Consider the following 27,863-nt stretch of genomic DNA (forward strand, 5'->3'; position numbering starts at 1 on the left):
TTACTTCCCGTCACCCGCCGCGCCAGGCCTTGGCCCAGGCCTGAGCCCGAATCCATGGCGGAGCATGAAAGGGAGCCCACCCACCTTCGCCATGGTAATCCCAAATGGTCGCAGGGTCTTTCGCCTCACTCCCCCCCCCGCCCCGGGGTAAAAATTAACAAGGGCGCCCTTCCCTCCCCTCCCCCTGCTCTTTCGGCGTGCTCGAGGCGTTTTGCTTCGCTTCGTGGCCCCGCCCCCAGAGAAGTTCGGGAAGCCGGGAAGGGGAGGGGGGAACCGCCCCCCTCCTTCCCCGGTTCGCTAGCGCACCTGAGCCAAGGTCTTTGGAGTTTCTTGCTGGGGAGTCCCCTCCCCCTTCCACCTGGGGCAGGGGTCCTTCTCTTCCCAACCCCCCCCTTCCCCCGATACTGTAACCTTTTCTAGAGAGAAAGAGCCTCTCTGCAGTACCCTAAATTATCCAAATCAATTCCATTTCCATCCGATAGGCATTAATTAAAGGCCGAGGTAGGGGGAGACCTTACTTTCAATCTCCCCGACCCAAATCGAGGGGTCTGGTTGCTCCAGCCTTTGAAAGTGGGTATTTCCTGAACCCCTTGTGGTTTCGGTACTGAACCCCCCCATCCCCTCCCCCTCTCTCTTTGGTGCCTCTAGGGCTTGGCCTGAGGAATAATTGTTCCCAGCTTTGACTTTGGGGTGATCCGAACCCAGGGTTCAATAACCTCCTCTTTGCAACCTCTGGCAAAATGATTCAGGATAAGCTATATTATGGGGAGGACGGCTTCTGAGTCTTGGGGAAAAAATCCTGCAAAAAAACAAGACAACAACAAAATTTTTTTTAAAAAACCATAGTCCTGACACTTTTGTTAGGTCGTTAGAAGTGGGAAGAGAAATGATGGGGACAGAATGTACTTGTAAATAGTAATTTTCTCACTCACATGCTTCTCCCTCCCTCTTCTCCCCCTTCCCCCCCTTCCCACAAATTGCTTTATTGTCTTTTCAGGCTTGTAGTTTGCAGAACCTATTTGCCGTGGAAGATGAATTTGAAGATGAGGTGAGGAAGCATTTGTGATTTGAGATAAGAAGAGAGATATTCTCACTTAGGTTGTAAACATCTTGGCCTAGAACATATCCACCTGATTCCAGTCCTTTCAGTTGACTTTGGTGGTAGATTTTCTTAGTCTTTGAGAGACTGGAAAATAGAGAAAAAGCTAAAGGCCTAGTTATGCGTCTTGAAAATAAAGGTGGTTTACTACTTGAAATCTCAGAATGACATTCCATTTAAGTATATCTTTATGATATACTTGAGATATAAGCATTCTGAGTGGCAGCATGGTGTGATTTCTACCACAGATCTCATGGGTTAGGAGTTCCAAAGTACAGTGGGCCAAGCCAATGTCTGTACTAAATTCAGTATCAATATTAGGAATCCCCAGGAGGGACTGGGGTGGAATTAGAAAGCATCAGGCTGTCAGTGAAGGAACAAACTGGCTCTGGTTGGAAACAATAGGTCAAAGCTCCTTTATTGATCAGTAGGTGAATCTGGCCCTGGCCCATGACTATCATTTATACTTCTGCCTGGGCAAGATGGAGAGACCCAGTCTCTTTTGAGGGGGCGGGGAGAGGGAAGGAGGAAGAAATGGAGAAAGGGAAAACAATGGAAAAGGGAGGGTTGGAAAAAAGTCAAAAGATCTGGTTTCTGGTCCTGGCTTTGCTATTATTAAATAACTGCCTTGGGGCAGCTAGATGGCCCACTAGATAAAGCACCGGCCCCAGATTCAGGAGGACCTGAGTTCAAATTCTGCCTCAGACATTTGACACTTACTAGCTCTGTGACCCTGGGCAAGTCACTTAACCCCCATTGCCCCACCAGAAATAAATAAATAACTGCCTTATCATGGGCAAACTACTTAGACATCTCTGGACCTTAGGGGTTTTTTTGTCTGTAAGTGGACCATATGATTTCTAACTCTTCCAGCTTTCAAATTCTTAGTGTAGGTTTTTATTAGCCTATGAAACTCTGAGAAGTTAACTTCCTATTCAAGGTCACGTAAATGATTCAGGTAGAGCTCAGGATTGAGACCCAAATCTTCTGATTCCGAGGCCAAGATGTTTAGCCTTTTTCATTTCCTTTTCATGGTACTAAACTGTTATCTCCTCTCTGTAGTGAACTTGTGTGGAAGCATATCCAATCCAGGCCAGCAACTCAGCTATAATTTATAATCTTAGAGCTGCATAAGGCACTGAGAGGTTAAGTGACTTGTTGAAGGTCACACAACCAGAGTAACAGGCATTTTTGTTATGGTGCTTTGTTTTTTGTGGGGTTTTTTTTGGCGAGGCATTTGGGGTTAAGTGACTTGCCCAGGGTCACACAGCTAGTAAATGTCAAGTGTCTGAGGCCGGATTTGAACTCAGGTACTCCTGAGTCCAGGGCCGGTGCTTTATCCATTGTGCCACCTAGCTGCCCCCTGGAGTAACAGGCATTTTTTTCAAGCATTTATTAGGTTCCAGGCACTGTGCTAGTTTATATATACAGCTAGGATAGATGTCAGACTGGACCCTTCTTACTCCAAAAACAGGCCTCTATCTGCTGTGCTGGGCTGCTTCAATTGTAACCTACACTCTGCTAATATAAATGTAGCTTATTCTCTTTCTCCAAGGAATGGACAATGGTCTCATGCATCAACTGTTCTCATATGCTTAATGTAATATATGCTTTTCCCTCCTTTCATCATCCTCAAAATGCTTTTGTGTGCATAATTTAGCATGGCACTGTGACAGATTTTGTATGAGGAATGCTATGTAAAGACACCCCCTACTCACTAGGCTAAGCTGAGAGTTTATTTTACATGATTCTCCCTCCTGAGGGAAGAGGAAGTGGGCTCACAGAGAGGGGGTATTAGGCTTATTTTAGTCAGTCAGTAAGCATTTATTAAGTACCTAGGTCACTTCCTTCAAAACTGGTATCTGTGGGTTGCTTCATGGTATGGGAACTCCAAGTTTCTTGTTTTCTCAACTATGAAATTCAGAACTGTCAGGTTTTCTTGAACAGAAGGTTTGCTCTTGCCTTGTCTCTCAGCTTTGGAGAGGTGTGATCACAAGCTAAAAAAAAAGACTGATGAAATAACCCTTGTTAGTCTTGCCAGGTGACAGCAGAACCTTCCAGTTGCAAATTGGGGATGACTATGTGTCCTCAAGGTTGGATTGGGGGGAGGTGAAGTTTATGCTTGAAGATTTCTCCTTCCATGAAAATGGGAAGACAGTCTTCCCCCATCTTCCATGAATGACCTCATGTCTAGGAAGGTGCTCTTAGGAAGGCAGGGGATCCATAAACATTAGACATCGTTTGGGCTTTATCATAACAGTCGTTCTTTTCTAATTGTTCTAACTCCTAAACTAGTCCCTTCTGGGGTTCACTGACTGTTGTGATAACACACAAGGCAGGAGAACATCCTCTTCTGGACTTCCTAGCCAGCTTCCTGCTGATTAAAGTCCGCAGTTCTGATTGATTCTAGGGAACAGATCTTTTCAGCTAGTAAGTGCCAGCCTTGTCTTGTTTACCAACTAGGAGCTTTGCTTGATTTAACCTGCTGGGAAAAGTAGCTGGAAATGGACAGTTCACTTCTGAGCCTTTGTTCTTTTAGTATGTTGTTGTTTCCCAACAACAAGGATAATAAGATGACATTTCTCAGGTACTTCGAGATTCTTGAATAAGGACTAGATTGCTGTGAAACTATGTGGCCCCTTGTTTCAGGCTACATCAACTCAGCTCAGTGATTGTTAGATTACACTGAGATCTTCATCCAAATAGGTTGTTATTCTTTCTGTATTGACATCATGCATTGAAAAGGGCATAAAACTCAGTCAAGGATGGTATGGGATTAGGCCTCAAGGTCAAAGTGAGAGGAGGTGAGAACTGTTTTCTCATGCCTTTTTTTTTCTGAATGTGTGCAGAAACACTATTTTTAAAATTCTGCCAGCTGTCCCAGACACTAAAACCTGATTCCTCTGGTCCTATTGGCAGGATTTCTTGTCGGCTGTAGTGGACACTGAAAACAAGTTCTCCAGTTCACTCTCTGTAAATCCAGGATGCCTGAAACCTGTGTGTTCCAAGCCCGAAGCTGCCAAGCAGGCCCGGACATCTGGGCAGCTGACTTTGTGCCCCACTCTTCCTGCAGGGGCTTCGAGCCTGTCAGCCCAGGGGTCCAGACTGCCTATCCCTGGTGTGCCCAGGGCAGGAGGGGGTTCTCCTTCTAAGACATCAACATTCCTAAGACTGTCCCCTTCTCCCAGCTTAGCTGGGGGAGCTAGAGATCTAGACAGAGTGACCCCCGAAGGATTAACCACAGAACCTCATGCACCATTTTCTGTTGTGAACCCACACCCAGTGGCTGGTACCACTGTGACAAGTAAACAGGATGTGTTCAATAATTCATGCATGGAGCTGAGGCAGAGAAGTTCAAGTGGACCTATGAAAAGCCTGTTTCCCAGGCAGAAGGAGGACCCCATGCAAGTCAAAAGGCCCCGGATATCTGAGTTGGGAGAATCTTGTTGCCAAGGGTCAGTAGTCACCAGACTGGCTGAGCCCCTACTCTCGCATCCCACCTCCCACCATGGGACCCCACAGCTCATTATGAGACCCGGTGCTTCCAGCAGCCTTATTCTCCCATCTGGTTTACGAACTCCTACTCAATCTACTCCCCGGCAAGCTGGGCCTAGGGGCAATCATCTCCATGTGCCTCAGCCTCTCCAAGTTGCTAAATGTTATGCTCAGAACAAGTCTCAAAATAGTTCCCTAACCCCTCCACCATTCCAATCTCCAGGCTCCTGGGAAAGTGGAAGACCTAGAGTTGTAGGGCTAGCTGTTCCCAATCCAAACTCGTCTGTTTTTCCAGTGGCTAGGTCTGGCCAGAGACCCTTAGAATCCCGAGTTCAGGTCTCTTCTGTTGAATCTCTTGTCTCTACTCCATCCACCCCCTGTACTTCCCTGGCATCCTCGGGGATTCTTCAGACCCCTATCGTCACAAACCACCTTGTACAGCTAGTTACTGCTACCAGTCGGACACCTGGAACGCCTGCCCATGTGTCCACACGAGCCAAAACACGCCGCTTTCCTGGACCAGCTGGGATCTTGCCTCACCAGGTAAATGATATTCAGGAAGCAGGCAAATTGTCAGGAGGTTTGAGGGGATAGAAAGTTTCAGTAATAACATGTCTTGGCAACATTCTATCCAAGTGGTCAAGAAATAGTGTGCCAACTACTGGGGAGAAAGAGAACAAAAAAATGGTACTTCTAATGCAAAGGGGCAAAAGGAAGTAGGAAAATGCTGCTGCTCTTTTTTTTTCCATAAAAGTATTTTATTATTTTCCAGTTACATGTAGAAATAGTTTTCAACATTTGTTTTCATAAGATTTCTAGTTTCAATTTTTTCTTCCTCCCTCCTGTCCCTCCCCCCTCCCCAAGACAGCAAGCAATCCAATGTAGGTTATATATATACAATCACATTAAAAATATTTCTGCATTAGTCATGTTGTGCAAGAAGAATCAGGACAAAAAGGAAAAACCTCAAAAAAGAAAAAAAAATAGAAATAGTATGGTACAATCTGCATCTAGATTCCATAGTTCTTTTTTTTCTGGATTTGGAGAGTATTTTCCATCATGAGTCCTTTGGAGCTATCTTGGACCATTGTATTGCTGAGAAAAGTCAAGTCTGTCACAGTTGATCAACACATAATGTTGTTGATACTGTGTATAATGTTCTCCTGGTTCTGTTCATCTCACTCACTGCTGCTCTTTTCTTGATCCTCCTAACAGAAAAGAGACACAAATTAGCAGTAAGGAAGAAGGGAGTTATAGCTGTAACTTGGACTTGACATTGGCAAGGTTTAGGATCCTGGATTAGTGGAGATGCTGTGGACTGGTCTCAGGGCAGCAGAGACTCCTGCTAGGAGAATTTGATTTCCAAATAACATTGACCAACCCTTCAATTAGCTTGCATTTGGAGGAATGTCTGAGTAGACTGCACTTGCTTATAATGGGCGCGAGGGTAGGAGTGAATTCTGAAAAGAAATTTAAGGCTAGATAGAGTCCCATTGAAATGTTTAATTGGGAACTAGCCACTTCTCTTGTCCTGGACCACACTAAGGGAAGATGTTTAATCTTGAGGATAGCCCACTGGCCTGAAGAATGGGAAGCAGTACTGTTCTGCTTATCTAGAATCGCTTGGAGGAGGGGGTGCAGTCTATAGCTTAGCTGTCCCTAACAAGTAGCCTCTTCAACCTAGGCCAGTTGCAGCTTCCTCATGTTCCTCCAAAGATCCCCAGAAACATATTTTTTAAGCCTCTTAGTGAGGCTCCTGAAACATGGAAAGATGCAATGTGTTAATTGTCTCTTATAGTTTTCCCGAACACGTTATGTAACCCAGACGCAGAGCTGTACTAGTAAATAACATCTGCTGAGTTTGTTCTCATTCGAACTGCATTCTCTCTCCTTCCTTTTAGCACAGTGGAAAAAATCTGGAGGAGATCATGATTTCAACTCCTCAGACTCCAACTCATGGTGCACTAGCTAAGTTCCGGACAGAGGTAACTTGCTCAGTGGCCATTGTCCCTTTGTCAAAATCAGTACTGGATTTCTCCATTCAGTGGGATGGTCATATGGGAAGAAGCATCCCTGTCACAGGTTTGGGAATGAGTTCCCAACAATTTAACAGTTTGGGCATCTTCAGTGATATTGTAGCATCAAAGAGGCATTTCAAGTTGGAGACTAGAGGAGACAGCCACAAAAGGCCCCATTGGATAGGGACCTATTCTCATGTCAGCCAGCCTCCTAATTGATGGTACAGATCTACTCTTAATCTCTTTCCTGAGACTGGAATTTCTGTATCTGGAAAATAAGGGCTATAATATCTCCTTCCTTCAAAGTTAGGGGTAAGAAAGAATTATTTGGTTCAATCTTGGAGAATGACTGATTGGGTAACTCGAGTTTTTCTGCCAGTATGTCCTGTGTGAATGGTGGGTAAATCATTTGCCCTCTCTGCACTCCGTATTCTTATCTGTAACATGAGGTGTGGGAGTAGCAGGGGCAGATTTGGACTAGATAGTCTCCACTATATCTTCCCGTTATAAATTCTTGATAAATTCCATCTAGCCAGATCCCTGCATTTAAAACTCAGTCATCTACCCCAGACTCTGACTCTGCTTATCTGTCCTTTCATTTGAAAGCTTTTAGTCTTTAGTTGTTTTTTTTTTTAGTGAGGCAATTGGGGTTAAGTGACTTGCCCAAGGTCACACAGCTAGTAAGTGTTAAGTGTCTGAGTCCGGATTTGAACTCAGGTACTCCTGACTCCAGGGCTGGTGCTGTATCCACTGCGCCATCTAGCTGCCCCTTTGTCTTTAGTTTTAATGTTTTAAAATAGTTTTTATTTAGTACTACCCACCCCCCATATCTATTGGGCTCTCTATTTTTCAACTGTTACAGTAAATAATGATCTGAACTCAAAGTATTTGTGCGATGGTCTTTGGGCCTTCAGCAGCCTTATAGAGCTAAAGCCAGAAGGCCACTGAGAGCTGAGCTAGGTAAGAAAAAGAGCATGTGTCATTTCATTTCATTTTTAAGCTGCCAGATGTCTTTAGGAGCTGAATTCCTGTTGCACTCCAAAGCTCCTTTTGGGTATATTGACCTCAAAGATTGAAAAATTTGGTTCTTTAAAATCAAGACCCTCCAAGAGGATCTGACAGCATTTTCCTTAACTGTTTGTGAAAGTACTTCATCTCTAAACTTTGGCATGGATAGAAAGAGACAGAGATTGTGCTTGGCTAGGAGAGAGATCTCCCCTTTCTGCCACCTACTTCTAAGCCAAAGGATCTTTAGTGGGATGGAAACTCATTCACCCAGGCACCACTTCCCACCCTTGCTCCAGGAAGTACCTAGTTCTCAGCCCTCAGAAGAAGATTTTGAGCATGGCCCCTGGGTGACTATGAAAGCTGACCTGGGACTAGATGACCAAGACCCTGCCTGCTTCCTCCACACATACAGTATCGTCATGGTATTGCGGAAGGTAAGAGTGAAGTTCTACCTTACCCCTCCTTCCCCACCTTTTCATGGTGGGAAAGGTTTCTCCTTGCTTTCCCCAAATCTATCCCTGAACCGTTGGCTCCATCCACCCATATATTATTTATTTATTTATGGGGGGGGGGCAATGAGTTAAGTGACTTGCCCAGGGTCACACAGGTAGTAAGTGTAAAGTGTCTGAGGCCAGATTTGAGCTCAGGTCCTTCTGAATGCAGGGCCAGTGCTATCTATATGTATCTTTGACCTGGAAAAGCTTAGCCATTGCCCATCTCTGAAGTATCTCTAGGGCCCCAGAAGTGGGTTTAGTGGGACAGTAGAAGCAGGTTGTCTTTCAGGAGTGGGGCTGGATAAAGGACCCTGCTTTGTATAGGGTGTATTTGGTAATCCATTTATATGTGTCATCATGTATGTCAGGGTACCTTCTTATAGAATAAATGTACAGATAGTTAAAAAGAGAAAAAATTGAAGAAAAAATGTGCCTCTAAGCAGCATGGGAAGGAGAAAGTTGAGTGCTCCATTTAGATTATCTTTAGGACAGAAAGCAGTTTCACTTGGGTTGGTATAAATGACACCTCCAACCTGTAGATCCCTGCTCTCCAGCAGCAGCTTCCCATGATCTCTTTTGGTCCTTTTAAATAGGCTGCCCTGAAGCAACTTCCCAGGAACAAAGTGCCCACCATGGCAGTGATGATCAAATCCCTGAGCCGAAGTACAGTAGATGCCAGTGTGGTGTTCAGAGATCCTACAGGTGAGGAGCAGGGCCTTGGGGCCCAACTGGTCTCTGGGGAGGGTCTTCCCTGACTTTACAGTCCATAGCAACAGGTGATCCTTAGTCCTTTAGAGATGTGCTAGAATCTTGGAATCTAGGAGCTGGAAGGGACTGTGGAAGCTAGTGATCTCAATAGTATATCTGACCAATCTGTCCTCTGCTTGGAACACTTATCACAACAGGGCACTTGCTGCATCACAAGGCAGTCTATTACATTGCTCAATAATTCCTAAGGTTTAGAACATTTTTCCTTCATGTGGAACCAGGCTTCCTGGCCATCTGTAGCTTTCACTCACTGGTTCATGTTCTCTGCTACATGGAATCCAGTCTCTCTTCTAAATGACACATATATCTGAAGGTTGTTTTTATGTTCTCTCTTCTACCTCCAGAACCAAGTGCTCCTTTTCTCCAATTGAAATATTCCCTGGTACAGTAGAAAGAGCTCTGGAGACAGGCCCTGGGTTCACTGGCCACCCCTGACACTGCTTTCATCACCTTAAACAAAACACTCTCTGGCACCTCAGTATCCTCGTCTGTAATGAGGGGGTTGGACAAAATGGACTCTAGGGCCTCTCCTGGCTCTAGATGGATGATTCTACTTGAATACATCTATGGTCTCATCAGTGTGCATGCTCCTTCTAAAGTTACAAATCACAACCCATCATGCTTTCTCATCCTGTGCAACTTTTGTCCACGTCCTGGAAATTCTCCTTGGGAGATGTACACAATGTATCGAGACTCTTCTAAGTGTCTTAACATTACAGAGTTACCATTGTAGCATGAGGGCTTTCTGTCTGTTATCTCTTGCTCATACAACTTGACCAACTTGATTTCTTGTGTAGTTTTACATGATATCTTTTAATTTGCTTTTTTTGCATGCATTCATCTTGGGTCAGGTGGTGCAACCTATTTATGCCTACCATGAGCCTTCTGTTGCCTGTTGCCTGTTGGATGGCTTGCAATTTATTCCTTGGAGATAATGGTATTTTATAATTCACAGCCACATAGCATCACCATAAAAATGTTTGTGTTTAGAATGTTGGGGGTTTTTTTGTTTTTGTTTTTGTGAAACGTTATTTTAGAGGAGATCTCAGGCTCATTTAAAACACTAATTTGGTCCTCTCTTTACCTCCTATTCAGTTCTAGGCTCAGTTCGTTGTTCATCTACAGTGTCTATCTGATGTATGTGTACTGATGGACCAGCTCTACAAGCTGTTCATCCACTTGCAAATCATAAGCTAGACAATAGGCTTTCTTCATCCACTTGATTTTTCCTCTGTGGATAGGTTTGCTGAGCTCTTGGCGTGGTTTTTAACTTTCTTTTAGAAGATTCTTCAGTGTTGTGTGAATTGAAGCAGTCAGCATGGGATACACCTTGTTGGAGTAAACCCTTTAGGGGGTAGTATTTTGTTCTACCAAATCAAATTTCCTCTGTAGTCAACAGACTACTCAGTTGCAGTGGGATTTGATATTCTCTGCTCCTTTCCATCAGTTTTGTGAAGGTAAAGATATGTTCTATTACAGAATACTGTTTATAAAAGCTTGTCAGTTCTCTTCCCATATTTCCATCAGGGATGTCAGGCGTTGTGCTAAGCACTAGGAATACAAACAGAAAACCCAAAACATTCTCTATCTTTAAGGAGCTGATGTTCTAACAATGTAATAAAACACACATAGGGCCAGGGAGTAGTGTTTTAGTCACAGTGAATCCAGTCATAGGGCAATCATTTGACAGGCCCTTTCCAGGAATTAATTTCCAGAGTATGAGATGGTGAAGGTGGGAGTGCAGCAGTAAGCTAGAAAGCTGGCCTGCAGGAGCACAGTGTAATGGTCTGGCACCAGCATGAGACATCTGGAGTGAACTCTCATTGAGTGAGATGGAGAACCAGGTTAGAGGTGAAAGGTGGATCAGTGACAGCAGCTTGACAGAATGAGAATAAATAGTTACTGATATTTCATCAATTACCTTTTCTTTATAGTAAAAAGAAATCATCATAAAAATCTTAGCAGATCTTTTCGATCTTCTGTTGTTCTTCTAGTTTCATCCTTCACTCATGGGATGACTTTGCTAACTTAATTCTCTCACCCAACTTTCTTTAAACTGGTATTACTCTTCTTTCTGATGTGGTGATGATTCCAGTTAAGAGTTTACAAATAAGTTTCTATTCTAAACTGGTATTTCCCTTAGATTCAGCTTGGCAAATAAATCCAAATCTTTGCTGATTTAAGTTCTTTTGGTCTCCTTGTTATGGCATTTAATTTACTTTTTAGAAAAATTTATTGATACCTATGGTTACAAAAGATAAAAAGAAGGGAGAAAAAGCAATTTAGCAAAACTAACCAATTCATCAGTGGAATCAGATAATGTATTTTTCCTATACCTGGGAGTATACCAGCCAAGATAAATCCAGGAACTACATTAAATATAATTGTCAGAGGGACAGCTAGGTGACACAGTGGACAGAGCACTGGCCCTGGAATCAGGAGGACCTGAGTTCAAACCCAGACTCAGACACTTAACACTTACTAGCTGTGTGACCCTGGGCAAGTCACTTAACCCCAGTTGCCTCACCCCCCCCCCCAATAAATAAATAAATAAATAAATAAATGTATATAATTGTCAGAATAAAAGTTCATTGACTTCTGGTCTATATTTTCATTATCAATAACTTTTAATAGGTCACTTTGGAGTTGTTTTAATTGTATGCCTTATATTTTGTATCATTTTTCTTTTTCTAGCTTTGTACTAATTTTGATCTCTTCTCTACCAAATCAGTGGTCTGACCATATACAGACAACTGATTCAAGAGTGACTTCTACAGCAGGGATAATAAGTTAGTTGCTTTCTGTTGTTAAAAGGTAACTAGTTTAATTTTTGTGATGAAATAACATGCTCTGCATGTCAAGTATTTTCTAATTATTTCCTCAGAATTTTCATGCTCTACAGCTGTGAATTTTTGTGTTACCTACAAGTCTTTGGCCTCCTTGTCTTTATTTCTGATTTGTGTTTTGTAGGTTTTTTTGTTTGTTTTGCCATCCTCACTTATTCCTACTTTTGCATTGAAAGTCTCTTGGAATCAAATTATATGTTGACATAATGCGGAAGGTCTTCTGAATTTTTCTTAAGATTTTTCTACCTCTTTAGCCTTTGAAACAGATGTTGGCATATACATTGCAATTATTTCCTTAGTGGTCTTTGTACAGACACTTATCATGAGTATTGCATGAGGTGAACATGTCCCAAAGAAGGGTGTTTCCTGTTGCCTCTGAAGGCATGATAAAACTAACTCCACCTTCTTCATTTGTCTTTACAAGGAGAATCTGTGAGCCATCTTTCAATTTAGCTGTAGCTTCCTTCTGTCTTTTGGTTTTGATTATAATGAGAATGTCCAGTTGACTTGATTCACCTTCCCCATTAGTGTGTCCATTTGTTGCCATTGGACAAAGATCTCACATTTAGAGGACCAACAGATAAGTTAGTTTATAGATGGTTTAAAAACTTTGATTCTTACATGCTTTTCTACCTCTCTGGCACTGTCATTGCAGAAATGGAGAGGGCTTCTTTGGTATCTCTGTTGAGATTATCTAGGGTTCTAAGACAGGGCCATTTTGTACTTTTCTTTGTTTCTATGAAACAAAGAAATTCCAACAAATTTATCATCAGTGGCCAGCCTGTCTTTCCATATTTAGGAAGGCTGGTTCTCAGAGAGCAAGTTCAAACTGTTGCTGGGAGTGTCTCATAAACGTTTTTCCCTTCACTACTTCTCATTGCTTTTTGAAATACTATTGTGACTTATAAAAATTTTGAGAGACATAATTTCTTGGTACTTAATCATTTTATTTTTTGTTTTTTTTTGTTTGTTTGTTTTGTTTTGTTTTGTTTTGCGGGGCAATGGGGGTTAAGTGACTTGCCCAAGGTCACACAGCTAGTAAGTGTCAAGTGTCTGAGGCCGGATTTGAACTCAGGTACTCCTGAATCCAAGGCCGGTGCTTTATCCACTGCGCCACCTAGCTGCCCCACTTAATCATTTTATTAATCATGCTAGCATATAATTAATAAAAGGGGCCAGTGACACTCTTGAAGAGTGGGTGTTTCTGAGAGTGGCAATCAACTCTGACTGGTTAACAATGAAAAATATGAATATTATAATGAAGTAGGCTTATTCTAATGAGGGTCTGGGGGACATGATCACTTAGTGTTGGTTTGAGACATCTATATCAAAGCCTTTTAAACTGCGGGTTGTGACCCTAAATGGGGTCATACAACTGAATTTGGGGGTCGCAAAAAATTTGGCAACAGTAAAACGTTATGTATGGGGTTGAGTAAAAATTTCTCAGGTGAAAAGAGGACACAAGTGGAAAAAATTTAAGAAGCCTTGATCTATATCCATATCACTCGTCTAGGGTAATCTAGACAAAAGGAAGAATCCGTATAATCCTGAATCTGTCTGAGCAAAACACAGTGGGCCAGAATCCATCAATTCACCTAGACTAAAATTTTTACCTTTTGAACAAATCTCAGTTTTCCCTCTCATTATCATCCCTATACTTCAAGGGCTGCTTGATTAACTTACAGGGGCTAATTTCTGAATGAGGAAGTAGAAAGGGGAAAAACCTTGATCCTAATTGAGTAACTGGTTATTAATACAAGAAATAATCATTTCTCTCACTCATAAGATTTTTTTTTAATTTTCATTTTTAATTACAACTGTACAACAGACCACTTTATTCTTGCATCTTCTCAATGGTTTCTTTATATTTGCCCTTCTCCTTTCCAACTTGTCGGGATTTGGCTTTACGCTCAAGAATCTTTTTACGATCTTTGTCCAGTTTTACTCTAGTGATAACTACCTTACTAGGGCGAATGCCCACATGAACAGTTGTGCCATTAGCTTTCTCATGCGGCACACGCTCAATGTAGATGACGTATTTCTTTCTGTAAACCTGCACTACCATGCCAATTTGCTGGCCTTTGTAGTGTCCACGAACAACCTGGACCTCGTCGTCCTTCCGGATGGGCATGGAGCAGAAGTTGTATTTCTGCCTCAGCTCCTTGGAGAGTGAGGACGACATGATCTTGAGCCGGATGTGTGAGGGTGCGTTGAAGTGTCTTTTGCGGTTCTTGCTGCGGTCCGAGGTCACGAAGGGATTGAACTTCATTTTGGCTGCACAAGCAGGACCACCTGAAAAGATCACTCATAAGATTTTGCAAATCAATCAAAAAGCATTTATTATACACTTACTGTAGTATTTCAGACATTGTATTAACCCTACAAAGGCAAAGTTAAAACAGTCCCTGCCCTTAAGGGATTTATGTTATAATGGGGTAGATGACATGTGTATATAACAGATATATAGATATATGTATATATATGTTATATCTATATCTCTGTGTGTCACATACATAAAACAGATATAAGGCAGTTTTGGCCGTAAGTTAGCAGGAGTGGGGGTCAGAAAAGATTTTGTGAGAAGGGAGTATTTTAGTTCAGTCTAAAAGAAAACCAAGGGGACCAAATAGGTAGTGCAGTGGATAAAGCACCAGCCCTGAATTCAGGAGGACCTGAGTTCAAATCCAGCTTCAGACACTTGACACTTAAGAGCCGTGTGACAAAAAAGAAAAAAAGAAAACCAAGGATTGAGGAGAGGCAGAGGTGTGGAGCAGAGTCATTCCAGGCATGAGAGACAGACAGGAGGGGGCATGTGGTGTGGAACAGGGAATAAATCCATTTGAGATGGAAAATAATGCTTAAGAATGAAAAGGTAGGATGTGATCAGGTGGTGAAGCAATTTATATGTCAAAATGGGAGTTTGTGTTTGATCACAGAAGCAGTGGGGAGTAACTGGAATTGATTGAACTAGTGACATGGTTGGACCTGTGCTTTAAGAAAATGGCAGTGTGGAGGATAGGGTGGCAGAGGGAGACTGTTGAGGCTTTTGTAATAGTCTAGGTAAGGGGTAATGAGGCCCTGAACAGTGAGTAATGACTATTAGTTGAAGAGAGGAGTACATATAGAAGAGATGTGGAGATTGAAACAAGACTAATGTATGGGGGAGCCGCCAGGTAGTGCAGTAGATAAAGCACTGGCCCTGGAGTCAGGAGGACCTGAGTTCAAATCTGGCCTCAGACACTTGACACTTACTAGCTGTGTGACCCTGGGCAAGTCACTTAACCCCCATTACCCCACCAAAACACACACACACACACACACACACACTCACAAAGACTAATATGTGGAAGAAGTGAAGGATGACACTGAAGAAGTGAGACTTGTAAGAATGGAAAGATGATGCTACCCTCAGTTGTAACAGGGAAGTTCAGTAGAGGGGTAAGTTGGAGGGAAAAGATGCTGAGTTCTTGCTTTGGGCATGTTGAATTTGAGATGTGTATGGGATATCCAGAAGCCATTGGTGGTGTAGGATTGGTGTCCGTGAGAGAGACCAGGGCTGGATATATAGATTGATAATCATCTGCATAAAGGTGGTAATTGAATGCATGGTAGCTAATAAAGTCACCAGGGCAGAACCTTGGGATATATCCATGGTTAACAGGCATAATATAAATGTCAAATGAACAAATGACTAGTCTAGTCTTTTTTTTTTTCCTGTGGGGCAGTGAGGGTTAAGTGACTTGCCCCACCCCCTCCCCCCAAAAAAAGCCTAGACATTGTATTTCAAGAAATCTCAAAAGAAAATTGCATAGATCTCTTAGAACCAGAGAGCACAGTAGAAATAGCCACCAGTCATCTCCTTAAACTCCAAACTAAAAACTACCAGGAACATCATAGCAGCAAGATCCAGAGCTTCCTGGTCAAAGAAAAATTGCTACAAATAGCCAGAAAGAAAAAAGTCAAGGGGGCAGTTAGGTGGCACAGTGGATAAAGCACTGGCCCTGAATTCAGAAGGACCTGAGTTCAAATATGACCTCAGACACTTGACACTTCCTAGCTGTGTGACCCTGGGCAAGTCACTTAACCCTCATTGCCCCCCCCCCCAAAAAAAGAATGTATAAGAAAAAAGTCAAGAATTGAGGAGCCACTAAATTATATATGATTTAGCAGCCACCACTATTAAAGGAGCATAGAGATTTGAATGTGATATTCCAGAACAAAAGGATATAGGCCAACAACCAAGAGTCATCCAGAAAACCTGAACATAATACTGCAGGGAAAAAATGGATCTTTTTTTTTTTTTGTGGGGCAATGGGGGTTAAGTGACTTGCCCAGGGTCACACAACTAGGAAGTGTCAAGTGTCTGAGGCTGGATTTGAACTCAGGTATGCCTGAATCCAGGGCCAGTGCTCTATCCACTGCACCACCTAGCTGCCCCCCCCCCATTGGATCTTTAATGAAACAGAAGACTATTGTTGTTTTCTCATGAAAAGACCAGAGCTCATTGATATTTTGAAGATTAAATACAGGAGTTAAGAGAAACATAAAAAGATAAACATGAATGAATTAACCAAGAATAAATGACTTACTTTCTAATATGGGGAGATAATACATGTGTCCCCTCTGAACCCTGTTGTCATTAGGGGTCATAGAGTTAGTCTAATTAGATATGGCCTGATAATGGTTCTATTATGTCTTTATTATCTTAAGAACCAAATGGAAAAAAGGGGTGGAAAAGGAAAGGAAGGTTAGGGGAAATCATCTCACGTAATTAGACAAAAAGGAGTTTCGGTAGAGTGGTTGAAACTTGAACTTCACTCTCGTTTGAACTCATTACAGTAGGGAAGAATAAACACAGGTACAGAAATATGTTTTACTCAACAGGGAAATAAGGAAAGGAGAGAAGGAAGAATTGGAGGTTAGATTAAGGGAGGCATTAGTCTTAAGCAAAACAAACTAAATATGTCCAAAAATATTTATACCTCTTTTTGGGGTGGCAAAAAATGGGAGTTTCAAGGGGTTTCCATAAATTGGAGAATGGCTGAACAAGTTATGGTGAATAAATGTGATGGAATTATAAATTGTTCTGTAAGAAATGATGATGGAGATGGTTTTAGAGAAATCTGGGAAGACTTGTATGAACTAATACAGAGTGAAGTGAATAGAGCCAGGAGAACAATTTAGATGATGACAACAGTATGATAAAAACTAATGACTGGGGGCGGATAAAGCACTGGCCCTGGATTCAGGAGTACCTGAGTTCAAATCCGGCCTCAGACACTTGACACTTACTAGCTGTGTGACCCTGGGCAAGTCACTTAACCCCCATTGCCCCTCAAAAACAAAAACAAAAACACCCAAAAAACTAATGACTGAAAGAATTGGGAGCTCTGATCAGTGTAATGACCAACCACAATTCCAGAGAATTCATTATGAAACATACCACTCACCTCCTAATGGAGAGGTGAAGGACTCACAGTGTAGAATGAAACATATATTTTTTGGACTTGGCCAATGCAAACATTTATTTCGCTTAACTATATGTGATTATAGTAGATATTTTGTTTTTCTTTTCTTCTCATCATGGGGTAAGGAGGAACTGAGATCAGAAGGAGACAAGATTGATTTTTGAAGACTGATTTGATTGAAAAAAATATATAATTTGAAAATAAATAAGAGCTACACCCTTCTTAATACAGTCCAAGGTCACATCACTTTTTTGGCTGCTATATCACACTGCTGACTCATAGCTTGCAAGCCACAAAAGCTCCTAGATCCTTTCAGAATTGCCAGTTAACCACACTTCCCCCATCTTCTACTTGTGAAGTTGATTATTTTATATCCAAGTGCAAGACTTTATATTAATCCTTTTAAATTTCATCTTAGATTAAGCCCCAAAGCACCAGCCTGGGGAGATCCTATTGGATCCTGACTGTCATTCAGTGTATTACAAATCTCTTTCTGGGGCATCTAGGTGGCGCACTGGATAAAGCACTGGCCCTGGATTCAGGAGGACCTGAGTTCAAAGCCTGCCTCAGACACTTAACACTTACTAGCTGTGTGACCCTGGGCAAGTCACTTAACCCCAGTTGCCTCACGGGGGAAAAAAAAAAGAAATCTCTCTCAGCTTTGGGTTATCTCAAAATTGAGGAGCATACCATATCTGCTTTTATCTTAAGTCATTGATAAAAATGTTAAATAGCACAGGGCCAAGCACAGATCTCTGGGGTATTCCACTAGAGACCTCTTGCCACACCAACATAGAATTATTAGCAACTACTCTGAGTGTGTGTGTGTGTATGTGTATGTGTGTGTATATATATATGTATATATATATTATATATGAAATCCTGTCAAAAAATGAAAAGGTTAGTCTGGCATGACCTGTTTGTTATATTTTTGTGTCTGTCTGTCTATCTACCTATCTATCTTTTCCCCCTAATTACATGTAAAAACAATTTAACATTTGTTGGGGGGGGGGTTCTTTTTAAGTTTTGAGTTCCAAATTCTATCCCTCTGTCTCTCCCCTCCCCCTTCCTTGAGACAGTAAGCAATCTGATATGTTATATTTGTGCAGTCCTGTAAAACACAACCTGTTCTTAATGAATCCATACTAGCACTTTGTAATCACCATTTCCCTTTCTAGATTTTTGCTGACCATCTTTTTCATGATCTGTGCCAGAATTTTCCTGAAGTCACAGTCAAGCTCACTGGCCTATATTTTCCAGGCTCTGTTCTCTTCCCTTCTTCTGAAAATTGGAACAACATTTGCCCTCCTTGAACCTTGTGGTACTGCTCCTGTTTTCTGTGATCTTTCAGGTGTCATTGACCCTGGCTCAGCAGTCCCATTAGCTGGTTCTTTCAGGTCCTGAGGATGTCATTCATCTGGACCAGGTGACTTGAGTTCATCAAGGGCAGCTTAGTGTTCTCTTCCTATCTCCTCATTTACTTTAGGCATCACCACCACCCTTTTAGTCCTTCTTGGTCTATCATTTCCAGTGGGTGAAGTTCATTCTCATTTGCAGAGATGATAGAAATGAGGCAAGGAAGAAACAGCTTTGCCTTCTCTCTGTTGTCATGTATCATCCCATCTTCTCCAAGCAAAGCTCCTATCCCTTCCATGATTCCTCTTTTTCTCCCCAATTTGACCTTTTAAAAATCCCTTTTTTGTTTCCGGATTCCCTCTCTAGCCTCAGATTGTTTCGAGATGACATTCCAGGCACTTTTTTTTTTTTTTTGGGTGAGGCAATTGGGATTAAAGTGACTTGCCCAGGGTCACACAGCTAGTAAGTGTTAAGTGTCTGAGGCCGGATTTGAACTCAGGTACTCCTGAATCCAGGGCTGGTGCTCTATCTACTGCACTACCTAGCTGCCCACAGGCATTATTTTTAAAGCACTGTGCTATGTTGCTTTATTCATCTTGTTACCTGGCCTTGCTTCCATATTCTGTACATTTATATTAAATTTAAGTTGGTTGGTAAGTTCCCTGTATATTCATATAATCTCTTCAGCCACATCCCATGTTTTTCTCCTTTCTGGGATTGTTTCTCTTTTTAGCTTAAGAATTTCATTCTTAAACATCTCACTCCCTCCTGCGGTGACTGCCCCTGAAGCATTTTAGTCTGTGACATCCTCTCTGTCTTTACCTCCTCCCCACCCCTGAATAGTTTCCATGAGAGCAGGGTATGGGAGAAAAAGGAGGAGAAGAGAGAAAAACATTTAGCCAAATAATGGAAGGAAATAGTGTAGATGGCTTGGAGGGGTTTGGGACTAGTGAAGCAGGTTGGGGTTGAACTGGGAGAGGGAAAATTTGGGGAAAATTGAAGAAAATTTGAAGTCATACAATCTCAAGGCCCAATTACTAGTCTAGATTCTACTTCTGGGTTGTAAGGGAGACAAAGAGAAACAAAGATCAGGAAATAGATCATGAAGAGGTAAACTGAGGAAGGAGAAAGTGGGTGACACAAGGCAAAAAGAAAAGGTAAGTTAGAGGATTAAATTAGAGTAGAGTAGAGTGGTGGGTAGAGCAAATTGGGGAGACAGGAGATTTGGTGTAAGGTTGGAGAGAGTACTTTTTCTTGGGTAATCTGAGATTCCATTTTACTGGGAAAGGAGATGGAGAGAGCGTGTCACTTTGCTCATCATAGGGGACATGAGTCCAGGAAGAGGGTCAGTGGATGGGAGGAACCTGATGAGCCTACTCACATGGTGAGTAGAAGATTCTCTTTGGTCTCAATTTACGGTCTCCCCCTCTACAGGGTGTAGGCCCCTGAGGGGGGTGCATATGCTTGCTTTACCACAAGAATTCCTACTATAAACATCTATGAAATTATCATCTATGGCATTTTAAGATTTCTAATTGTCTTGGTCAACCTCATATGGATGTGTCTCTTAAATTAGGCACCTAAAACTGAATATGCTATTGTAAATGTGCTGCTTCATCCATTGTCACATTGATCCTGGGAGGTTATAGCAAGAGGAGGGGGAGGCACTGGCCTATGGCTATGGCTATGGCTTTGGCTGGATCTGGATGACCTGTTTGTCTGTTTCAGGAGAGATGCAAGGTACAGTGCACCGGCTGCTGTTGGAAGAGAAACAGAACGAGCTGAAGACTGGCTCTGTCCTGCTGCTGAAGCAGGTAAAGGAGGCAGAGCAGGAAGGACCATTTATTTCAAACCAAGCTGGCTTTGGAGATCCTTCCGAATCACATTGATGTAGTGCTTGAAAAATGCTTCACCTGTGTTATTCTGTCCCAGGGCTATGACTCCCACATAATGGCTCAGCTGGCTTCATTTTCCCCCAGAACCCAAGCAGGGAGAGGGTGGCTCTGGGCCACTTGGTGAAGTTGCTTGTTCTAAGAGCTGCCCCTGATACAGTACTTTAAGTGCTGTCCATCCATTATCTCACATGATAGCCTGTTACTCCTGTTCTGTTGCTTTCGGTTCTTTCTCCCTGGTGCTAGGTGAGGCAGGGAGAGGAGACTTGGGTCAAGCTGTAGAGATTTCTGTGTGACTTTGATATAAGGCATCAGAATCTTATGTCCAGATGGGTGCCACTTGGGGTTGAGCTTTGAGTACCTACAGGACTGTGACCATCTCCTTCCCATCTTCGACAGATTGGAGTGTTCTCACCATCACTCCGAAATCACTACCTCAATGTGACACCCAACAACCTGGTCCAGATTTACAGCCCAGATTCAGGAGATGGGAGAGTCCCCAGGAGCTCTCAGCCCTTTGCCCAGGTAAGAGGGCCTTCAAACACCAGGGAGTTGGGAGAAGACAAAGGATCCCTTCTTTTCTCCTTCTTTCCTCCTGCTTCCTTCTATTCTGTATTCCTTAGTATCTCTGCTTCCCAAAGTGGCTAACACTGGGGAGCCATGCTTTTAGAGTAAGGGGATTCTTCTTTCCCCAGGTCCCCACTGCTGACAAAGAAGTAAGGTGAGCATAGTGAGTGTCTACCTGAGCAGGTCAGGTTCCCAGTGAGCTTCCTGTATCTTATTGGAGATTCCAGAGTTTGAGGTGCTGAGTATCACTGTAAATTTAACTAAGGTCCCCAGGGTGGAAAAGGTTGTGGAGAGCCACAGGGCTTCCACAGCCAGCCAACAGACCAGCAAACCTAATGTTTTATGAACAGCTCACCTTTTTTTTGCCGCTGCAGTCTTGGAGGAGGAGGAGATGGGTCCCAGAGGTCCTTGGAGTTGACAGCGGAGAAACTTGAACTCCAGGACATTGTGTTACTGTGCCTGTCCTGAGAGCATGGTGCTTTGGATTCTCTGGAGCATTAGGCATAGCCCTTCCCTACCCCCATACCCTGTACTCAAACCCTCAAACCTATCCTGGGTCTGTGTTAGGTTCAACACGATGTTTCTTTGGCAGGGCCCTAATGTCTTTGGACTTGCCTTAGTGTAGTGGGCTCAGGGTCCAAAGACCTGAGTTCTAACTTTGCCGCTGATTAGTTGTGTGGCCTCAGGCCCAGCTATCTGAAATTTCTCCCTATGTCACTTAAGGGGGTTCTTGGAGGACCCTAAGTGACCATGGATTTAATAACAATAAGAATAATGGCTAATATTTATATGGCATTTACTCTGTGTCAGGCACTGTACAATCATTATTCTATTTGATCTTCACAACAACCCTGGGTGGGGTACTGTTATTCCCATTTTACCGATGAGGAAACTGAGGTAGACAGAGGTGAAGTGACTTGCTTGGAGTCACACAGCTGATGAGTGTCTAAGGCAGGATTTGAACTCATCTCCCCTGACTCCAGGCCTGGCCAATGTTTCATTCCCCTGCACTGCCTCTCTCAGGGCTCTGACAGCCCTGGCATTCTCTCTCTGGTTATATCTCAGTTTGTCTGCTCTTTCTCCCCTTTCTCCAACAACCAACAAAACCATCTACTCTTTTTTGTTTTTTTTGTTTTTTTAAAAACCATCTACTCTTGATTCTCTATGTAGAGATAAGCCACTTCTTACATTAGCCACCGCTAATGTTTTAGAAAATTTGTTTTTAATTTATCTGTTTTATTTGTAAACTCTTTCCACAGTGCCCTCACTCTACCTTACAAAATGCATTCCCTAAAAAGGCAAGCAGACCTGTCTAATGATGGGATATCCATGGCTACTTATTAACCCCAGGCCAGTTTCTCCAGAAGTGTGCCATCAGTCAGTGTGTGATCAGGGAATTCAAATGCCCTGTAATATCAACCAATTCAGGGAGGATTGGGAAGGGAAGTTTGATTTCAACATGCAACAAATGGCTTTTTGGATTATTGGATGTATTGGGTAATTGCTGCTACAGCTTGTTTCCGTGAACAGTGTGCCAGTCCTGGCTGCATGTTTGTGAGCTTAGAAGCCCATTTGGGCAAGTGTGCCTCCTGCCTCCCCCGCCCCTGGTCCCACCCTGATAAAGGCTGAAAGACTCCAGATTCTCTGTTCTGTTCCTTGGGGTGTTTTCAGATTCCCGGACCTGTCCTGTCAGAATCTCCATCTCAGCCTCCTGCTCCTGAGAGCTCCTGTAGTGCTCTTCACTGTAATGGGAAACCAGGAGAGAAGCACAGGACGGCCAGAGGGGAGGCAGCTTCCAGAGAAGAGCTTCCTGAAGCAGGTGAGAAAGTCAGCCTCTGTCTGGGAGAAGAGATGCTGGCTTTTATTGCTGCTCCTGCATAAAGAATGACCCAGCCAGGTTCCTGACTGTTGTCAGCTCTGTCCTGTCTGTGGAGCTTCGGGTCTTCAAAAACCCTCCCTGACTGAGTCTTGTGTTGCTGGCCCCCTGGCCGTGAAGAGGATAGCACCCCATGATGGGGGATGGGCAGGGGTGGGGAGGATTGTAAGTGATTATTGGGGTGCTTGAGGCAGTGATTCCACCTCTAGTTTTGATTATTGGCAGTAATGAATGGATCTCTTATCAGTGTGACCATAGATTTGTTATTTCACCTTTCAAATCCTCACTTTCCCTAGCTGTATAGTGGGGGTAATGATGTCTGCATTATCTACCCCATGGTTGTTATTGGGAGTGCTTTGTAAAACTTAAAGGACTATAGGAATGTGTGGTGGTGCTGTGGTGTGTGTGTGGCTGGGGGTGGGGGTGGGGGGACCTGATTTAAAGTTTGCTGCATCCTTGGCATGCATTGAAGCCCACAAAAAAGGGAAATCTACATGGAGGGATCAGAATGCCCCAGGACTAGGGGTGGGATCCTTCCACAGAAGGAGCGGGGCACATCTAAAGGCCAGCCAACTGCAGTGTCTGGGGACACCTTCTTCCAATCCCATAAAAGGACAGTTATGTAGGTTTCCCCACTAGGGTATCAGAGAGTAAGGTCAAGTCATCCAAGAAGACTTAAGTCCCCGGTGTCTGAGCTAACCACTCTCACCCTTCCCTTTTGTGCTGTGCAGATGATCTGGATGGGCTTCTAGAGGAGCTGTCCGAAGACTTCTTCTCTGAGGACAGCGGCTGGTGAGGCAGGACCACGAGGAGCTGGCATTGGCTTGTTTGTGGCAAGTCAAGCATGGACATGTCTAGCCTGGTGAATGAGTGGATGAAGGCAAGGCTGTGTTCTTGCCTTAGCAGATAGAACCTTGTGAGCTTGTCAGCTGCCCCTCCACTGCCTGTTTCCTAGAGAGCTTTCTTCATCTTCCAGGTCAGAGCATCTTCTTCTTAACAGTTTCTATCCCTGGAGACAATGGGGGTCTGACCTTGAAAACAACCTAGCCACAGAAAGCGTCTGTTTTGATCACAGACGGTTTTCCTAGTCCTCTTATCACTTTGGTCTCCATTCTGTGGATAGTTGGAGAGACAGGAGCAAATAGGGACATGATGCCCCTGAATGTGGGCTTAGAAGACTATTTGCCTCTATCACTTCTCCACTTGGTGTTAAATTATCAGTTCGTTTTCCCCTCAGAACCATGTCTTCTGCTACTCTCATCCTGCCCCTGAAAAACTACTTCACTTAAGCGTGAGTTACTTATTTTCCCCTAAAACAACATCACTTGTGCAGGAGGCTTCTAGGGTTAGGGTCAGGGAATTAGAGTATTGTGTGCTATATTATGAAACAAAGTATGGTGACTCTCCTTGGACTCCAGGCTATGCTATTCTCCTGCCAAATTCTCTTGTGACTTCAGCTCCCTTAGCTTCTTCAGTACATCCTTGTGTGTTGCACCCATCATGATCCTGGGAGCCATAATGTTGTGAGGGAGAGCCGGCCTTCCCAGTGATTTCAGTGGTTTCCTCCCAAATCAGGGACTGGTCAAGGAGAAGGATGGGTCACAGTTCTTTATATTTGTCCCATTCCCAAAATGTCTCAGAGTTAATGCAGTTGAGGAAAATAGAATTGGCCTAACACCTGCTGCTCGTTGCCAGGAAAGGAGAGGATCTAAAGGCCGTCTGGGGCTAGGTTTGGGTGACCAACTTGCCCTCAGGGACCACCTCATTCAGGCCTGGTGCCTCTCTCTAAAACTTCATCTCCCCTTTTCTAAAATGCATCTCCATTGGGAGATTAAAGAGAAAAAAGAAAAAGCTATAGGGGGTGGAGGAGGCAGTCAGTCATTCAATAAGCATTTCTGAAGTTCCAGGTCTTCGACATTGTGCTACATAATAAAGAATGAAACAAGCCCTATCACGGGGATCTGATCTTCTAAGGTGGGATGCTACAGAGTGTACCTGTGTGTGTGTGTGTGTGTGTGTGTGTGTGTGTGTCTGTGCAGAAGAAATACGAGTAATGAAATGTAAGGTTGCTTGGGAGGGAGGACACTGGCACTTGGAAGATTAAGAAAGACTTCATGTAGGAGTTGGTGCATGAGCTGGCTGTTCAAAGAAGTGGGAGATTGTAGGAGTCAGAAGTGAGGACAGACATTTCAGGCATGAAGAGCAACCAATGCAAAGGCACACAGGGGAGGGGAAGCTAGGTGGTGCAGTGGATAAAGCACTGGCTCTGGATTCAGGAGAATCTGAGTTCAAATCCAGCCTCAGACACTTGACACTTAACTAGCTGTGTGACCCTGGACAAGTCACTTAACCTTCATTGCCCCGAAAAAAAAAATTTTAAAGGCACACTGGAGTAGCCCAAGGGACTGACCCTTGTGCCGTAGTTGGCACCCTGGACTGGCCCTGATCTACCTCTCTCACATGAATATTTTACTACAACTGAGTTGGACCCTTTCCTACCCCTCAGCTGCATATACGCCTAACCACTTTTACTCTACCAAATCTATCCGGGATACTCCTCTCCTTCCTCCTGCCCCCGTCCCATCTCTGCCTATCAGACTCCCCACCTAGCTTTCAAGGCCCAGATCAGTCTTGTCTCTGTGAAACTCTCTTGGGGTCTTCCTGCCCACAGGCCTTTCTCTTCTGGACTCTAATATATGTTGAAATACCCAAAGATGAAAAATAGCTGCAGAGTTTAGAGCTGGGAAGGACTTTAGAAATGTTCTTATTGTACAAAGGAAGAAACTGAGGCTGATGGAGTTAAAGGAACTTAATAGACAGCTTCGGCATTCACACCCTTTGCTATTTTTCCCATAAGGCACTGAGCACATTCTACCTTGTGCTACAGTTGTTAGTGCTGTGTGTCTAGGCCTTTCAGTTACAGTGTAAACTTGTGGAAAACGGTGATTGTGTCCTTTGTATCTCGCCTGGCACCTTGCCCAGAATCTGTGCCCTTGTCTGTTCATAGTAATATGGGGGTATAGAAGACAATCGTGTTCCCCCTTGGGAAGCACAAAAGACAGTCAAGGATACTCTGGGCGCCACGATGAGGAAGCCCTCCAGTTTAATGCTCTCTGATAGTCAAGGATGGGAAAGGAGCCAAGAAGAGACCTAGAAGGCCAGAGACTGTTCCTGTTCCCTTCTCCCCACCTCCCATCCCCACCCACAATTCCCCTTGACTATTCTGTGCCCCTTTGAGAGAGGAAAGGAGAACACACTACCGTGGCAGTTTACTTTTTACGTGGCACACAGGGGAGGGGCAGCTAAGTGGCCCAGTGGATAAAGCACTGGCCCTGGATTCAGGAGGACCTGAATTCAAATCTGACCTCAGATACTTGACAGTAGCTGTATGACCCGGAACAAGTCACTTAGCCCTCATTTCCTCACCACCCCCCCTCGAAGAAATGAAACAGTCATTAAAATTTTTTTTTTTGTTTTTTTGTTTTGTTTTGTTTTTTTTTAGTGAGGCAATTGGGGTTAAGTGACTTGCCCAGGGTCACACAGCTAGTAAGTGTTAAGTGTCTGAGGCCGGATTTGAACTCAGGTACTCCTGACTCCAGGGCTGGTGCTCTATCCACTGCACCACCTAGCTGCCCCTAAAAATTTAATTAGACAATAATGAGTTCTAATAGGGTTAATCATAGCTGGGTCTATAGAGATGCCTTTCTCTGAAGATCTCTAAGCACTTTCTGGTCAGGAGAGGGAAGGGTTCCCTTCCCCACCCACCTACTTTTTTTTTTCCCTTTGGTGGAGTGATGAGGGTTAAGTGACTTGCCCAGAGTCACACAGCTAGTAAGTGTCAAGTATCTGAGGTCAGATTTGAACTCAGGTCCTCCTGAATCCAGGGATGGCACTCTACCCACTGTACCACCTAGCTTTCCCCTTGGGTGTTTAAACTAAAGTGGGACTCAAGTACCCTTATTAAGCAGGGCTGGAGGCATGGTGGTAGAGGTGGGAAGGATGGACACCTGTAATGTCACACAGCTTTAGCTGAAGGTAGAGAGCTCTGGAGAGCTTTGAAACAAATAGAGGCCTTTAATCCCCTGGAGAATAACACAGCCTGGTGGGTCAGAAGGGAGGAGGTGCTCAGGTAATTGAGGGCATCCAACAAGGTGCCTGATTTGTCTTAGGATGACTGGGAAAGCTGCCTCCCTCACCAGGAGAGCTGGCAGAAGCTGGATTGCTGATCCCGATACTGACACACATGCTGTTTCTTGGCATCATTCCTCCCTCTAGAGGTGTATAAGTAAAGCTGCCATCCCCATGGGGAGAGATGAGTTTGCTAGACCACTTTCTTGAATCTTGGTGTGGGAAAGACACGAAGTCCAAGCCAAGCAGGAACCCACTTGAAACTATCACACACACCCCCCCCCCCAATAAGTGGTCATCCAGTGTCTGCCTTCCTATAACTTCCCAGCCACCTGGGAACTCCCAGGGGAGAGATCAGACTATTTGGGGGCTAGGAGCTTGGCTGTAGGAGAGGAGAATAGACTGCCCTTTGACCCTTTTCAGGCTATTATTTGTCCCCTGGCTTCTTGCCTGGGCTAGAGGGAGAATGGAAGGGAAGGGGATAAGGGTGTGGGCAGTGGCTAACTGCTGGCCCCCTCCTCTTAGTCTCTGTGAGGAAGGAAACTTCTCTAGGTTTTGTCCTCATCCTGTGTGGAGGCTGGAAGCATATCTCCTCTTGCTAACCTTGGCAACCAATTCCATCTTCCCTTATTTCTGGGGTCGTCAGTCATCCAAACAGCTGATGAATGGAGCTTCTCTGACTAGGAAGTCCCTGGCCACTTGATTTCTTTTCCCTCCCCCCAAACTTGCTTTACTCACCCTGGACCTTGCCATTGGGATCCAGAGGGTAGCCTCAGCTGGGACCTTCTGTACATCCCAGCATGGAAGTAAACATGTTAATAAGACAGTACGGCCTCTGGAGGGGGCTC

At 43.8% G+C, this 27,863-nt stretch overlaps 2 protein-coding genes across 4 annotated transcripts; one reads left to right on the forward strand and one right to left on the reverse strand.

The window, feature by feature from the left end:
• HROB (homologous recombination factor with OB-fold) lies at positions 1-24,792 on the forward strand. 3 transcript variants are annotated; one of them, XR_006352818.1, is made up of 11 exons: positions 1-94; positions 998-1,048; positions 4,019-5,137; positions 6,496-6,579; positions 7,917-8,054; positions 8,708-8,816; positions 19,876-19,936; positions 20,281-20,366; positions 20,844-20,969; positions 22,683-22,830; positions 23,619-24,792. XR_006352818.1 is itself a non-coding variant. In XM_043964748.1 (10 exons), exons 1-10 carry the CDS (start codon positions 65-67, stop codon positions 23,681-23,683), a joined length of 1,956 nt encoding a protein of 651 aa, XP_043820683.1. In that variant the 5' UTR covers positions 1-64; the 3' UTR covers positions 23,684-24,792. The 3 variants fall into 3 exon arrangements, 2 of the variants coding, with proteins under 2 accessions (XP_043820683.1, XP_043820685.1); XM_043964748.1 differs by lacking the exon at positions 19,876-19,936; XM_043964750.1 differs by lacking the exon at positions 23,619-24,792 and having other exon boundaries at positions 22,683-22,843.
• On the reverse strand, positions 13,552-27,863 carry LOC122726790 (60S ribosomal protein L26-like). The gene is made up of 2 exons (XM_043964752.1): positions 27,754-27,863; positions 13,552-14,020 (listed from the first exon to the last, which is right to left on the reverse strand). The coding sequence occupies exon 2, from the start codon at positions 13,995-13,997 to the stop codon at positions 13,563-13,565; it is 435 nt and encodes a 144-aa protein (XP_043820687.1). The 5' UTR covers positions 13,998-14,020; positions 27,754-27,863; the 3' UTR covers positions 13,552-13,562.

Source organism: Dromiciops gliroides, chromosome 4 (assembly GCF_019393635.1).
Source record: "Dromiciops gliroides isolate mDroGli1 chromosome 4, mDroGli1.pri, whole genome shotgun sequence".
In the NCBI taxonomy this organism is placed as follows: Eukaryota; Metazoa; Chordata; class Mammalia; order Microbiotheria; family Microbiotheriidae; genus Dromiciops; species Dromiciops gliroides.

What these genes read in the sequence shown, in the direction of transcription:
- HROB (XM_043964748.1), top strand. Translation starts at nt 65, where the DNA reads ATGAAAGGGAGCCCACCCACCTTCGCCATG. An exon ending in AAGATGAATTTGAAGATGAG is followed by an intron (nt 1,049 to 4,018) that starts GTGAGGAAGCAT and finishes TCCTATTGGCAG; the next exon opens with GATTTCTTGTCGGCTGTAGT. An exon ending in GGTGTTCAGAGATCCTACAG is followed by an intron (nt 8,817 to 20,280) that starts GTGAGGAGCAGG and finishes TGTCTGTTTCAG; the next exon opens with GAGAGATGCAAGGTACAGTG.
- LOC122726790 (XM_043964752.1), bottom strand. Translation starts at nt 13,997, where the DNA reads ATGAAGTTCAATCCCTTCGTGACCTCGGACCGCAGCAAGAACCGCAAA.